The sequence below is a fragment of the Choristoneura fumiferana genome, chromosome Z (assembly GCF_025370935.1).
Source record: "Choristoneura fumiferana chromosome Z, NRCan_CFum_1, whole genome shotgun sequence".
NCBI classification, from domain to species: Eukaryota; Metazoa; Arthropoda; class Insecta; order Lepidoptera; family Tortricidae; genus Choristoneura; species Choristoneura fumiferana.
In genome coordinates this window covers 10,849,820-10,867,028 of record NC_133472.1, presented here as the reverse complement: position 1 = coordinate 10,867,028, position 17,209 = coordinate 10,849,820, and the positions used below count along the sequence as shown (strand labels likewise).

Genomic DNA, 17,209 nt, shown 5'->3' with positions numbered 1-17,209 from the left:
AAAGCAAGCTACCTATAATCACGAACAGTAAATATTTTATTTCGTAAATGTCCATGGGGAAAAAGGACGTGATAGTCAAAAGTGGGAAAAATTAGAATGTAAGTAATCAAACCAGAAGATTTTTAACACGCTTCACCGGTAGCTAACAAGCCAAAAATAATGGAAACTGGCTGGAAAAAAAATCTCGATTGACGATTGAAAACATAATATGAAAATAGAAAACACTATTGTCAGCCAAAACCCTATTTAAAAAAGAAAAATTGGTCAAGTGCGAGTCGGACTCGTACATGAAGATTCTTCTAAAATAAGTGTTTTTTGCTGATGAAGTACTGGTAACCAAAGTACCTACTCGTCAAGACGAATTAAACGAGTCCAAACACGATGCGGTCGTGTCGTTTATCACAGAGTTCCTATGGTCACCCGCTAGCTTTATCAACTCCATGTCATAATAATATTGCATTGTCATCGGATTTATACATGCGTGTAAAATTTCAGCTCAATCGGTTGAAGATATCCATTTCAAATTTAAATTTAAAGATTCCATCCGAGCAAATATAGTTACAAATTACACTGCAAGTAAATATAATGCTTGTAATAAGTTTTTGTTAAAAAATTCAATTTTAATACTAGTTTTTTTGCCGAATGTAATGTGTTTGTTAACTGTACTTGCATTGTCATCTAAACTACCTACATATCTGTACCAAATTTCAAGTCGGTACGGTAGGTACTATTAACTATTGAGGAGTTCCCTCCCGCAGAGACGATCCTGGCAGAACCACCAAGATGTCACTACCATATTGTATTGTCACCAAAATTTACAGAACTATGCCAAATTTCAAGTCGATCGGACCACTGGAAGTAGGTCAAATTTATGTAGCTTCCAAGATTTGACCCAAACAAACAATAAATAAACAAACAGGGCATGCCTAAGGGGAAAGCTAAAGAAAAGCTTCTAAAAATATCGCCGAAATGTAAGCACTTGTGCAAGTACTTCGAATAAAAAACAATTTGAATTCTCATCCTCTTTGGTTCTGGCTGATTGGGTCTGAAAACTATTGCCACCGAACCACGCGCGGCTCGAAAAAAAATTGCTGTCAGCGCGGTTCATTCGCGGGAAATTCGTCGGAATTCGTATGTTGAGCAATTAAATAATAAGAAGCTCGACTAGTGTGAATAAATTTTAAACTGTATTATAAACCTTGTAAATAGTGTTAAATACTTAGTAGGTATGAATTTTTTAGTGTAAAAAACAATAGGTAAACATAGTGATTATTGACGGTGCGAATTTGGCGAGCGCTATATCAAAGTTGGCTTCATTGAGGTTTGTGGTTCATAAATTGCTTCATTATTTTTCACAAAAACGAATAAACCACACAAACAGACAGTCACTACATTATATTACCGAAGCTTTTATAAAACATCATTAAAATCGCAAACTTAAAGGTAAGTATATTCAATATATATTCAAACGACATAGGGGCTGTCACTTTGGTCGCCTTGCAACGGCTAACAACGCGTAGCAACCAAAAAACGCTGACAAAAACAAGTTTCTTGTATGACGACTCCCTTTAATTTGTAACTATTTTATTTTTAGTATTTGTTGTTATAGCGGCCACAGTAAGTAATACATACATTTCAAGTGTCTAACTTTTACGGCGGAGCCCTGTGACAGACGGACGGACAGACAGACAGCGGAGTCTCAGTAATAGGGTCCAGTTGGCACCCTTTGGGGACGGAACCCTAAAAATTGCGTGTAGGCACGTGTTTTCAGATGTCTACCAGCTCTTGGACTCTCTTGGACTCTTGGGTTTTGACACCTAATTATAATATGGATTATAAGTATGTTAGTCTGTGAGGTATTTATTGTATGGGCCAAGTTGCCCGAAATAAATGGATTACTATTAATATTATTCTTTTTATTTGTCTACATTTTAGGATTAGGTTTTTATAATAGTTATAAAAATAAAGCCAGCCATCTAGCGAGAGTCTCTTGAGATGTTGGTCGAGACTGTTCGCTATTAGACCGTTTGCCGAAACGACTATCGGGACAATGATCGTCGAGTCAACATCCCACATAGCAGTCGCCTCGTGAGCCAAGTCAAGGTACTTGCTGCGTTTGTCCTTCTCGGCCTTCACGAGGTTCTCGTCATGTGGGATGGTGATGTCGACGAGCACTGTCTGGCGGTTTGATCGATCTGTCAGCGCGATATCAGGCTTATTGGCTACAAAAGTTTATGCTTGACAGTAAATTTGTTTTGGTCAAAGACTGAAAAAGCCTAAATAACAATATTTATTTTTGAAAATAACAAAAACTACTGCACATTTTAGCAAAAAAACGCAATTAAATTAACATATTATACCTACTACTAGGTACTTCAGCGTATTTGTGTCCCTGCTAGCTAGGTACTTTACTAGGCACGTTTCGTGTATTAATAAAGTCAGTTTACCTACTTGACCATTAATGATTGTCCCAGGAGAATTAAACTTACTTTATTATTGAAGTTGAAACCGTCCCTTACATCTATGCTTAGGTAAACAATTTGCCAGAGGGCAATATTTTTGTCTATGTAAGGTAAGTATTAAATAAAATAGCATGTTGATTCACATTATACCTACCTACCCGCAACGTTTTTAATAAACATTTAATTGTGGTGGCACTTATTTAAAAAATATATAAGTAAAGTACCTATGTAAGTTATGAACTAAACGCCGCGGCACCGGCATTAAGTATATTGAACAAAGACGTGTTTTTTTATATTTATCTGTGTATTTCCGTGTTAATAAAGACAAAATAATGTAATTTTCACTCACCCAAACAGAAACCAAGTCCAAATTTTGTAAAAAAAGTTTTACTTAATCATTAAATTTATGTCAAATGCGTGCGTCTGCGAGATTGCACAACTGTGTGTTAAAACCAACCGTAACTGACTGACTAAGCAAGTGACTGATTGTGGCCGCGCTAAGTCAGTCCGTACCGTACGAAGGCACGAGCATATCGTCATCCAAATGTATGTGAGTGAATAGGGCTGCCGGCGTACCGGCCATCTATGTAGGGTAGACCGGGGACAGTTGAAACAATTTTCACTTAGCCTGGTGTAATTAGATATCTATTGTATTTACAAAGATGTTACTGGTATTTGTTTAAAGATATATCAGGCTCCTAATTAAAACACACAATAAGGCTCCTGCTTATATAGGTGCATAAAGAGGACGGGGCAGAGTGATTCAATTGACCTAGTACTAAGGACGATTGAACCAGTGTGTAGGGACAATTGAAACACTAATATAATATCAAAACAAGGAAATATCTTTATTCAGCCTCTTCAGTTTTTACTACTATTAAACGTAATAAGTGAGATCGTTAATCATTTGTTCACATAAAATGTGTTTTTTAAAGTTATACTATAATATACATTTGGTTTCATGTAATCACCAATATTTTTATGTCTAAGTTTCCTTCCGTTATTTTAACCATCTTATGTTATAATACTTTTGACGATAAATATATTTCTACTTTGATATAACATTATTATCCCTATTAGCCCTCTTGTCTGAGAGGAGGCCTGTGCCCAGCAGTGGGACGTATATAGGCTGGGATGATGGATGATGATAACATTATAATTGCAAAATAGTATCTTAAACAACAAACAGTTATTCTCATACAAAAACAACTGTTTCAATCATCAAAATTTTTCAATCATAACTTTCAGTTTAACCACCTTGATAAAAGTGAGAAATTAATTAGACCGAAGGAGTTCTACAACATTTCAAAATAACGTTATTTAAGATATTTATTCATCCCTTTTTAGGGGGTTCAGGAGCCAAAATGGCAAAAACGGAACCCTTAGTTTCGTCATGTCTGTCTGTCTGTCTGTCTGTCCGTCCGCGGCTTTGCTCAGGGACTATCATTGCTAGAAAGCTGTAATTTTGCAAGGATATATAGATAAACTATGCCGACAAAATAAAACAAAACTTAAAAAAACAATTTTTTCTTATTATTTAATTGCTCAACATACGAATACGGTATTTGACTATTTTGTATATGTTTTATAAATTAAAACTACACAATGCCTGTTATCGAATAGAAAAACAATTTTTAAGCTACCTTTACAAATAACAAAGTTATAAAGGTTTGAAACTCAAGATTAGACAGAGAAAGACATACTGGCATGTGACGTCACACGCCAGTACCGCCATACTTGCTGCATAGAGAAAAGCGTTTGAGAAAGAGACAGGTATATAGATTTTTCAAAAAAACACTATAAATCCAATTTTCAACCGATTTAAATTTTCTCTTCGCTAACCACTATCTGTATATCTATATTTTCATAATAATATTAAGATATGGCAAAATAAGGAGTTGTCAAATACCGTATTCCGACGAATTTCCCGCGAATGAACCGCGCTGACAGCAATTTTTTTTCGAGCCGCGCGTGGTTCGGTGGCAATAGTTTTCAGACCCAATCAGCCAGAACCAAAGAGGATGAGAATTCAAATTGTTTTTTATTCGAAGTACTTGCACAAGTGCTTACATTTCGGCGATATTTTTAGAAGCTTTTCTTTAGCTTTCCCCTTAGGCTTGCCCTGTTTGTTTATTTATTGTTTGTTTGGGTCAAATCTTGGAAGCTACATAAATTTGACCTACTTCCAGTGGTCCGATCGACTTGAAATTTGGCATAGTTCTGTAAATTTTGGTGACAATACAATATGGTAGTGACATCTTGGTGGTTCTGCCAGGATCGTCTCTGCGGGAGGGAACTCCTCAATAGTTAATAGTACCTACCGTACCGACTTGAAATTTGGTACAGATATGTAGTTTAGATGACAATGCAAGTACAGTTAACAAACACATTACATTCGGCAAAAAAACTAGTATTAAAATTGAAATTTTTAACAAAAACTTATTACAAGAACATTTCAAAATAACGTTATTTAAGATATTTATTCATCCCTTTTTAGGGGGTTCCGGAGCCAAAATGGCAAAAACGGAACCCTTAGTTTCGTCATGTCTGTCTGTCTGTCTGTCTGTCCGTCCGCGGCTTTGCTCAGGGACTATCATTGCTAGAAAGCTGTAATTTTGCAAGGATATATAGATAAACTATGCCGACAAAATAAAACAAAACTTAAAAAAACCATTTTTTTAGGGTACCTCCCATAGACGTAAAGTGGGGGTGATTTTTTTTTCTCATCCAACCCTATAGTGTGGGGTATCGTTGGATAGGTCTTTTAAAACCATTAGAGGTTTGCGAAGACGATTTTGAGATTCAGTGATTTGATTGTGAAATATTCAACTTTAAAGTGCAAATTTTCATTAAAATCGAGCGTCCCCCACCCATCTAACATCTAAACCGGTGGGTGGAAAATGTAATGTAATGTAGCCTATGACACTCGCACGTTTTGACAAATCATATGACTATTGCAGGTGGTAGGACCTTGTGCAAGGTCCGCCCGGATGCTGCCACCATCTTGCTCGCTAATCCTGCCGTGTAGCAGCAGTGCTTGCACTGTTGTGTTTTGGCGTGGAGAATAAGACAGCCGGTGAAATTACCGGCACTTGAGGTATCCCATCTTAGGCCTCTAGGTTGGCAACGCATCTGCAATACCCCTGGTGTTGCAGATGCTTATGGGCGGTGGTAATCTCTTACCATCAGGAGAACCACTTGCTCGTTTGCCATTCAGTCGAATAAAAAAAACATTTATTAAAATCGGTCCAATTGTTTAGGAACTAGAGTGGAACATCTGATTTTCGGTCACATACATACATGCATATATATTGACATACATACATACTTACATACCTAGACTTAACCAGACTACCCTTCTTTTTGCTTCCCCCAGTCGGGTAATAAAAGCTGGTAGTAAATATGTAAAGTTGGGGACGTTTGAACCAACAGGACGATTGAAACGTTTCAACCGTCACCAGACCAGTTGTTTCAAATGTACCCATTCGACACTTTCTACTTCAAGGTCAAAAATAAGTAACTTACATCGACATTTTTACTAGTCAAATTAAATATAAATACTAATTAATAACTACAGAATAAGACACCATTTAAGTATATACACAAATAAAGAAGATTTATTAGGTATAACAAAAGGAAAGACGATGTAAATACTTACTTTTGAGTCTGAAAATCGAAAATGGATCCCCAACACGACTATGTCGCTCGCCGGCGCGCGCGCTACTGAAGACAGGTTCCGACCAGTCCGAGCCACGTTCAAGCGCCGCGTACCTACCGTTCATAGGTATTACACTTAGATGAATGATTGGTCTCGCGCGCTCGCTCGACTAGATACCGCCGGCGTACTTGTCAAATGCGGCAACAAATAGTACGCCGAATTCGGCGTACCCGATCCCGAGGCGAGTCAGTCGCCTTGCAAACTGTGCGTAAGGTGAATGTACCGATTTTTTGTTAAATTTTGGTCATAAACCAAAGTAAAATGCCAGTTTTCGCAGTGAAACTGTTTAAAAATAATACTACAATAAATAAGAAGGACACTGGGATCACATACCATCAGTAAATATCGTATAATTTCGAAATTACAAAATAAAATAACACGAACCCTAAACGCCATTCTGTGTTGCCGCGTACACAAGAATCAAATTCCCCGTGGTTGAGATTTTAATAAATTGAATTTTATTGTTATCATCATTTAATGATGATAAATTTTAATAACTTATTTTACTTAAGTATCTAACGTAATTATTATATATACATAACCTAGTTCTTTATTATTTAATGTTTATCTTTGTGATGTATACACTGAAGGTGTATAAATTGTTACCCGACACTATTTAATTAAGGGGTGTTAAAATTAAAAATGTTTTTTTGTCTTCCCAATCAAAAAGCCCGATCAGCTGATTTACTTCGGTATTACGGGAAACGAAAAATTTTTTTTTCGTATTTCTACCCATTTTCCTGAAATGTTAACTTTTTACCCGACTGCCCGAAGGAGGGTTATGTTTTTCAAGCGTATGTATGTATGCATGTACCTATGTATGAATATTTTGTAAACATTTATTTTTATTTTAGTCTTAATTAACCTGTACATTATATTAGGTTTAACTATAGGTGAAACGTGTTATCTTAAGTAAGCAAAACTCCTTAGTTGGTGACTCAGTCCATGAATTTTTAGTAATAATTTGTAAAAAATTGAATTTCCTTAAATATATATATTTTTTAATTAAAAGTGAGGTCTGATCATTGATATTACCTACATCATACCTATCATTTTTTTAAAGAAGAAACCTACGCCTAACCTATTCACAAACATATTAATGCATTAACTCTTAATTACTTCTTAATTTCTAAGTATTTCCCAAGATACATTTTGTAACCAGTAACTTAATAGACCACAGAATAATTTTTTTTCCCAATAATTCGGGTAACAGTGGAGCAGCTGGCAGCACAATTCGTCACGCACACTAGCATACTTGCAAATTGTCTTACACCGTTCTTACGCACACTACAATATTGAGTTGCCGCATTCATGAACCTTTTGTTTTTAGTTAGCGTGGTATCTAGTAGTGTTTAGTATTGAAACTAAGGGACCCCATACATCCCTGTATTTCTTTTATTATTGTTTTTTGTGTTTTTTTTTTCTTTAATTGTATAATATAGTTTTTAAGTATTTTATTTGTAATTATATTTTTATGAAAAAATGACTTTCTGCCAAGTTTCTTGCGGCGCGTTCTTCTTGGCAATGATGGTCTTTCCGAAAGCGCTGGTAGTTTAAAAAAATGACATGTAAAAGTGCACATTGCGGCCTATTTACTGAATAAATCATTTGAATTTTTGAATTTGAATTTTGAGCGAGCGCGCGAGACCAATCATTCATCTAAGGTATTACAGTATTCGAGAAAATTGAGATGTTTCAATCATAACGTGTTTCAATTGTCCCCGGTCTACCCGGTCTTCCGGGCTTTCAGACTCATATTTTATCTATCACAAGAAGTTTGAATATTTAACTACTTAGTTAGGTAAAAAAAACTTAAATAGGTACTTACTGTCTACCAGCAGGGCTACTTAAAATTCGAAACTCGAAGTTTGTGTCGTTCGATACCTCTGACACTTCTACTATTGAATTATTGAGAGTGAGAGGGACGGTACGATACGAGCTTCGATTTTCGAACTTCGGAGTAGGCCATCAGATATGCCCGCCAACCTTTAAATTTTTCATGATTTTGTCGAATTGCTAGCTCTAATGAGGGCTATCGCGTATGAATTCGCCACAATAGGCGCTAGTGTAGCGTGAGGTCTCTGAAATGTCAAATCTCATAGTTTTTGGGTGAGCTACGTGGGTTTAGGTATTTCTAATTAGAATAATTTTGTGAATATTTTGCAATATCTGAAATAAATTATGGCAAATATGCGTTCCGGGGAAATGAATGTCTGTGTTTTGAGACAGTTTTGTCTTTCGGAAACCTTTATCCTCCCTTTTTTCCGAACAAAACGGGGACTATGCAACACTGTGGCATGCTCGATATTTTTATGGTACGGTGTACGGTTTTAAGGTGTATTAAAAATGATTTTAATCTAAACTTTGTTTTCACGCCCGTAATAACAGACTTTGAAAGCCATACTTAAAAACCTCACGCAACAGTGCGCCATCTAGTGAGACAAAAAACAATAGCCCTCATTGCGAATGCTACGCAGCGGACCGCTAAACCGCCTACTTAGCGCCTGATAGTGTTAATGAAAGAAACAAAATATGTTAGTTAATGAATCGCAGGTTTATTAATGAACAGAACATGCATAGAACTTCTCGGTTGCCCGTTTCTGTTATTTTTTTACTAACCATTAAGTAAACCATTAAGCACTAGGTCAAGTTGTGCTTTAAAACATAATATTATCGGCGTATTATTCAAAATAAAAGCAGAATAGGTCCCACTCAAAACCAATTGTTCTAAGGCTTGGCACTAAGTTAGGTTTTTATTCGTAGTCGTAAATAACAAGGAGAATAATATAAGTAGGTACTTCGATAGCTACTTTTGTACATACATCAGATTGTTAGCTATAATAAAAAATATATGTTGCCCGCGACTCCGTCGGCGTAGAATTCGAAATCGCTTTTGGGACTAAAACTTTTCGGGATAAAAACTATCCCGTCTTTCCCCGGGACTCAAAGTATCTGTATATCTACCTACCTAACGAATTTCATGGAAAACGGTGCAGTTGTTCAGACGTGATGAGGTAACAAACAAACAGACTTACAAACTTTCGTATTTATAATATTACCTACTAGAATTTACCCGCGGCTTCGCACGCGTAATCTATTCGATCTAGTAGTTAGTACAATTAAAATTCCGGGATTTTATAAAATTCCTCACGGAATGCCCAAAATTGTTATGGTGGTCTTCGTTGAGGTTGTGTTGAGAATACTGTCCAAAATTTAAAAACTCTAAACCCCGCGGTTGAAATTGCAAGATTTTATCCCTATCCCGTGGGAATATCGAGATAAAAAAGTAGCCTATGTGTTATTCCAGATTATACTTAAACTAACTTTTTGACAAATTTCATCCCAATCTATCCAGCCGTTTCAGCGTGAAGAAGTAACAAACATACTCGCATTTATAATATTAGTAGGATAACAACGGAATAACCATAGGTGTCCGGGGAGCCCCTACAAAATTTGAAGAGTTCCCTCGATTTCCTTGGGATCCAATCTTCAAATCCTGATTTGGTGCTTATGGGATTGAATGCATTCCTATAAGAACGAAAAAAAATATTTCAAATCAGTTCACAAATGACGGAGTTCTGATATGAGGTAATAAACATAAAAAAGTGACCGAATTGATAATTTTGAAGTCGGTTAAAAAAGAAAAATCAAGTGTAGTAGTAGACTCTGGCCAGCGAAAGCTGTCCACGCATTTTTTACGAAACTATAATCTGGTATCATTTTTGAGACTTTAATAATTTAATTCAAGCTCAAAATGGGAAAATGTAATAAGATAATGTTAGAATAAAAATTTTAGAAGATATATTCAATGCCAATCTGGTCAAAATGTTCCAAAAATGTATGCGTCTGGACTGTACGTAAATGGGCACTGACAAAGGTCATAAAATTTACCAAGGGGCTACTAAAGTGCATCATCAACTTTCACACATTAGGTACTATAATGAATGTTGATGCAGCTTGAAGTCTCGAGTATAGGTAATTTTAATATCTGGAAAATTTAAATAAAAATATCTAAGTATCAACATCGTTTAATCAGTGTACAGCAAGTGTTGTCAGCCTCATTTTAAGGGTTCCGGAGCCAAAATGGCAAAAACAGAACCCTTATAGTTTCGCCATGTCTGTCTGTCTGTCTGTCCGTCCGCGGACAGCAGAAAGCTGTAATTTTGCAAGGATATATAAGTAAACTATGCCGACAAAGTGGAACAAAAAAAAATTTTAAAATTATTTTTTTGGGTACTTTCCATAGACGTAAAGTGGGGGTGATTTTTTTTCTCATCCAACCCTATAGTGTGGGGTATCGTTGGATAGGTCTTTTAAAACCATTAGGGGTTTGCTAAGACGATTTTTCGATTCAGTGATGTGTTTGTGAAATATTCAACTTTAAAGTGCAAATTTTCATTAAAATCGAGCGTGGGGATCCCCTCTAAAATCTAAAAATTTGGGTGGAAAATTTAAAAAAAATTCAGGATGGTAGTAAGTATATCAAACTTTCAAGGAAAACTATAACGGCTAAGTGAGCTTGAGAATTAAGTACCTATTAGTAGTTTATGAGTAAATAGCAGCCTAAGGTATAAAATACACCTAAACTTGGAAGATTCTGTATAAAATACGAAATCCATAGAAAAATATTGCTTAATTTTTTCGTAATGGCTACGGAACCCTATTTTGGGCGTGTCCAACACGCTCTTGGCAGGTTTTTTTATTTACCGCGGTTTGTCTGGGACCGCTTTCGCTGGCCAGTCTAGTATTGAACTCTGTTAATATAAGTATGTATACTATGCTAATACAGCGAGTTCAACACTTGGAACTCATTAGGTACTGGGTTTTTGAGCCAATCAACATACCACCAACAAAGTAGTACTTACCTTTGTTGGTGGGTCTACCTACTAACTTTATCGGACTTAATAATAAATTAAGATTTTATTCTTGTTATTGTTATCTGCAGGAAATTTATAGGTAGGTACCAACAATAAAAGTCGATTAGTAGGCCTCTATTTGCTATCAAGCGAATGACGTCATTGAAAGGGTTCATTATAAAGAGAATAATTATCATCATATCGCCTTGAAGTGGGTTAGTTAATTGGGTCCACATTGGTTGAAAGTCGTAATCGTAATGTAATGTTTATCATAATGTAGGTATTGTTGGTCATACATAACTCTTTTATTTCTGCATCACTTATTTGCTCGTTTGCCATCCAGTCGAATAAAAAATATATTCAGAATTGTTATAAAACAAACCTTACCTACCTACTTATACATAGTTGCAATTTTCCGAATAATTTACGGTTTCGGCTGCAAATAAAGTCGACTAACAAAAATTATAAATGAAAAAAAATGCATAAAAAAGCTAATGTACAAAAAATAATCTACGGCTCTGGATCCTGTGCTGGGAGTCAGAAGTCCCTGTTACAGGATATTATGACGAACATTACGTTATTACTTTCAAAAATTGTGTGACTAGGTACATACGCACCCAGTTACACTGGATTCGGACTCTGTTCCTACATGGTACAATGGATAAATAGCTACATGATGTTTCACTAAGCGGGTAAAAGTCCAAAAAAATATGAGGACGAAGCATTCTTCGTCAAATGCATTTGTAGCTACGTTACGTCACGTTTAAGTGTTCCTGATGATGTCGAGCGCCTTGGCTACTCCGACAGGTACCATCAGCCAAATGTAGGTATGTGGTCTACCACCCTAAAGTTGATAATAGTTTTCATGTCACAAAACAATAATGCCAATAGACGTGTCTGTCAACTTGAAAGTTCGACTTTAACGACATAATCATTTGATAGGAACTTTGTTAAAAAATGGATAGACCACTTATTTGGCTTAATGGTACATAAAACGAAATATTCCCGGTTCGCCGGATTCCTGTTTCGCCGGGTTCTTGTTTCGTCGGAATCTTGTTTCGTCGGAAATATTATGAAATAAAAATAAGTAAGGTAAAGAAAGCAACTAGCTGGTTATATTTTATTATTATGTTAGACAAATGAATTAGTATTTAGTATTTATTTATTTGGCAAAAAACATAAAATACATAAGGCCTTATTCTAATAAGTCTTACAATATTATGCACCCTGGTAGGGTATAGCCACATTTATAATAATGTTATCTAATGCTATTAGGCAACTAAAAAGTAAGATATCCTACGTACTTGCATTAAAGCTTAAAAACTACGGTTACATTATGCTATAAATTAAATTAAACTGTTATAAACTATTATGGCACAATAATATCATGTTTACAAAAATTCCTTAGTAGAATAATAACATTTTTCTAATAGATCTGTTTTTAATTTAGCTATGAATAATGTATTACTATTTATATCTTAATATTTAACGGCAATTTGTTGTATATGTTAATTGTTCTATAATACGGGCTGTTTTTGTAGATTTCTAGTATGGGTTCTGGAAGGGTAAGTTTATGGGTTCGACGGGCACTTTTTGAAAATTGGTACAAGTGTAGGTTTTTTCTAACAAATATTGCTGTTTCCAGGATATATAGCGATGGAAGGGTCAATATATTACATTTTTTAAAATATGGTTTGCAACTGTTCGGTTGGTGGATATTGGCTAAGATCCTCAGACACTTCTTCTGCATAATAAAGAGCTGGTGCGCATCGGAGCTGTGTCCCCACAGCAGCAGCCCGTAGCGCAGCCAGGCGGACGCGTGCGCATGGTACGCTGCCAACGCACAAGCCGTGCTGGTATTGGCCTTGAGAATGTTCAGCGCATATATAAATTGAGACAGTTTAGTTTTACAATTTTCAATATGTTTTTTCCAGTTTAAATGATTATCAATAGTAACCCCTAGCAATGTGCATTCACCAACTTCTTCTACATTAGTAATCGTTAAAATTGAATTTAAATTAATTGGTTGTTTTTGTCTTGGTCTGAACTGGATGATTTTTGTTTTGCTATTGTTAATTATAAGGTTGTGGTCTTGGAGCCATTGAGCTAAGGTATAGTAAGTATTAGGAATTAAAGTATTGCTATCTTGTTCATTGCTGCATTTTAATAAGATTGATATGTCATCGGCAAACAGGACACATTTGTGTTCGGTGATCTGTGGTAGGTCATTTATATAAATAAGGAAAAGCACACATCCCAAAACGCTGCCCTGTGGGATTGAACTGTCAACTGTGTGCATATTAGACGTAAATGTTTTGATATATCCAGTTGTTTCGTTTACATGTTCAATTTCTACGTACTGTTTTCGTTGACAAAGGTATGATTTCATCCAGCCTAGTGCTTTACCCCGAATACCTATTGAGTTTAGTTTGTTGAGTAAGATGTCATGTGAAACTCTGTCATACGCTTTCGACATATCTAACAGGAGTCCTATAGCATATTTTTTATCCTTAATGTATTCTAAGGCTTCTTGGATATAATTGTATATAGCGAGAGTTGTGGAGTGTTTTTTTCGGAATCCATGTTGGTTTTCATCAAGTAGTTTATATTTTTCCAGAAAGCTATAGATACGATTTGCCATACATTTTTCAAATATTTTTGATATTACTGAAAGCAATGCAATTGGCCTATGTGTGCTTGGATCATCTAATTTTCCATTTTTTTTAGGAATGGGCTTTATCTTAGCTATTTTCAAACTGTCCGGAAAACAAGATTCGTCAAAGGATTGATTTATTAATTTTGTAATAGCTGGAGTGAATTCATCAATACAAGCTTTCAGTAAGAAAGAGGGGATTTCGTCTATGCCACAGCTGGATTTATTAGGTAAGTGTTGGATTATACTACGTATTTCTTTTTCAGTGACAGGTTGCAGATACATTGAATTTACGGAAGTGTGTGCAGCAGGGCGGCCGGCCGGGGGCGCGCCGCCCGTCGAAGGAGATTTGCCAACTGACACGTAATAATCGTTTAACAAATTTGCTATTTTTTCAGGGTTAATTTCTGTTATATTTTGTGATCTTAATGAAATGTTTTTATGGTTTTTTATACAATTTTTCTGGTTACTTGTTTAACTATTTGCCACATTGTTTTATTTTCTTTTCTGTTGCCACGATCAGACATAACTTCTTTTACTTAAAAATCGGTTATATTAATTTTCAAAGAAATAGCGATTTTTCTTTTAACACGTTCCATAAGTACTTGTTCCATTTAATATATATTATCTCATAATGGAACCTGTAACTGAGCCGGTGCAGCATCTGAAGCGGTTGAAAAAACAAAAATGTCCAAATATAGGGGTCTTGGCAACGAATACGACTTAATAAAATAATACCGCAATATTTCTAGTTTTCCTTAATCAAAAAAATCCTGCGAAATAAGAATCTGACGAAACAAGAACCCGGCGAAACAGGAATCCGGTGAATCAGGTATATACCAATGAATAGTAGGTAATAATCAAAAAATGGTAATATATTGGTAAGGCATCTTCTCTAAAACTGTTATTGATTTCTGAAATTCAGGCACATTTAATTTAACTAATTTTAATGGAACGTTGCCGTACTTACCCAACCCCGTGATCACAAGAAAAGCGAACACGCACGCCCTTTCTCTGCTTGTCGCTTAGTATAACCATCTAGGGTCTCACAACAAAGAGTACCTACAACAAAAAGGATGAAATACCTTGGTATTAATTAACTAAACCTAAGTAAAGACTAGCATGTTAGCAAACCCTCTCCAGTCCAGATTACTTTACCTTATTTCTTTAGATCAGGTTTCTCTTGACGAGGCATTGCCTACATGAGACGATGGCTGGAAATATCTGAAAAAGAAAAAATCGTCTGTAGGTACCATCAGCCAAATATGTGGTCTACCACCCTAAATTTGATAATCGTTTGCATGTCATAGACATGTCTGTCTATAGATATGTCTGTCAACTTGAAAGTTCGACTTTAGCGACATATTCATTTGATAGGAACTTGTTTAAAAATTGATAGACCACTTATTTGGCTGATGGTACCTCTAGTGATGTCACGAAGTGTCGGTAGCCGAAGCAGCCGTGGCCTAAGTTTGTTTTTCCCCCTGTCACGGACACGTACAAACTTCCGCGGGCCCGCTTTACTTACGGTCGATCTTAATGAAACACTGGAATACCAGCTGGGCTACTCCGAAACTCGAAGTTCGTGTCGTGCGGTCCCTCTGACACTTACACTGTTTGATACGAGAGCGAGAGGGACCGCACGACACGAACTTCGAGTTTCGGAGTAGCCCTGCAGCGCCATCTATCGTACGAGGTTTTCATATTAAAATCAGTCTAAACAAAAAGTTTCACTAGATGGCGATTGTGTCGCTGTATTTTGCAAATTGTAATGCTATGTTACACTGGCAGCACTTCACATCACAATGGATAAGTAAATGCCAACAGCAGAATGTAATAAATATTTAGGAAGCTCCCCTTAAACACATATTATTCTACAAGCTTTTATTTATCTTACAACGTACGTAAGTATATATAAGTTGTGGTGTAAACATTTGCTAAAAAAGAAATCCCCGGACTGCGTTCAGTGACAATACAATAATAATCCGGTAATGAAATTCTGGTGGTCCCACAAGAATCGTCGCCGCAGACGGAACTCTTAGGGGCTGTTTCACCATCCATTGATTAGTTTTATTTGATGGATAAATTTGATGCGGTCTCCGTCTATTCGAACAAAATAAACAAAGACGACATCACATTATCCGTCAAATAAATTTCATCAATGAATGGTGAAACAGGAGGTTAAACAGTTATTGGCATCAACTTGAAACTCGGTAGGGTTTGATGTTTGAATGTCAATGCAATATAACGAAAAAATGGCTGAAACGATTTTGATAAAACATTTAAATCGGTCCACCTGCTTAAGCTATGGTGCCACAGACCGACACACATAGCGGTCAAACTTATAACACCCCTCCTTTTGCGTCAGGGGTTAAAAATACAGTCGAAAAAAAAGTTTATTTTTTCTAAAATAAACTTATTGTTAGTTATTGTATCTGTATGTATGTTTGTTAACATACAATATAATTGTAACTAAAATTTCACCCACTTATAGTCACTGGTGATTTGCTTTTTGGTAGGAATATGTAATTTGGCTAATACCGTAAGTTTAATCAGCAAAAAGCACAATTTGCTACAGAACTTTTATTAAAAAATAGTTTTTTATCATAATAGACAAAGATATGTAAACAAAATTATTACACAAATCTTCAATACCTGACGATTTCGGTCTCTAAGCGACTACCGCAATTCAAATTCATAGAGATTCGTACACAGGGACGCGTCTCCAACATTTGTGCCTGTGTGTACAAACCTCTATGAATTTGTATTGCGGTATTCACTTAAGAGACCAAAACCGTTGGGTATTGAAGATTTGCATAATGTTGTGTAAGAAGGGCCTGAGTAACAGATTTCAGAAATAACATCACTGGTTTGAAAGTGGTCAAAATCTACAAAATAACTAGATACACAATGAAATTGAGCTTTAATTTTCTACATTACTTGTATATCAATCTTTCTGTCAGTTTGTGTGAGTGAAAGAAACCCATATTCATTGAAACACACCATATGATATAGCTGTATAGCTATTTCCACTTGTCTATACACTTGCTACAGTGAATATTAACTCATCTGGTTGTTTGCCCATCTATGTCAAGTGCTAACAAAGAAGTGCAGAGAGGTGTGTAATCTGTATCCAGCCTAGTTGTGGTAACATATCTTTAACACTAGTGAAACTCAACTACCTTAAAAAAACAAGTATAGTGGTGTAGCAGTGTAAAGCTATTAAGTAACTTTTAAAGATCAACAGTTTTGGCCCATTACTAAAAATTTTACAGCAGATCACAGTTTTGTAAGGGACTGCGCTGAATTCTAAGTTATTTAACAGAGTTCTAAACCACTAGACTTATTTTTCTTTTTAGTTATTTTTAAGGAAGTCCAGTATTTGATTTTTTATAAGTTTAAAAAAGTTTTCAAATGATACAACAATCACATAAAACATGACATTTATATAAATAAATAGTTATTATGCAATAGACAATACCTATGATAAAATACACAGTACAAATCTTCTTGCATCAGA

General features: G+C 35.7%; 1 protein-coding gene across 3 annotated transcripts in view; it reads right to left on the bottom strand.

The window, feature by feature from the left end:
- Nucleotides 1–17,209, bottom strand: part of Agpat2 (1-Acylglycerol-3-phosphate O-acyltransferase 2) — a 60,833-nt gene that overhangs the window by 34,284 nt on the left and 9,340 nt on the right. Inside the window, exons 2-4 of one of the 3 annotated variants that reach the window (XM_074086335.1) lie at nt 14,848–14,913; nt 14,660–14,751; nt 6,121–6,233 (exon numbers count right to left, since the gene is read on the bottom strand). In XM_074086335.1, the coding sequence (XP_073942436.1) occupies nt 6,121–6,233; nt 14,660–14,727 (181 nt within the window). In that variant the 5' untranslated portion in view covers nt 14,728–14,751; nt 14,848–14,913. Of the gene's footprint in view, nt 1–2,811; nt 2,984–6,120; nt 6,234–14,659; nt 14,752–14,847; nt 14,914–17,209 lie in introns of those variants that run through there. The other 2 variants (XM_074086350.1, XM_074086342.1) reach the window with 2 other exon arrangements.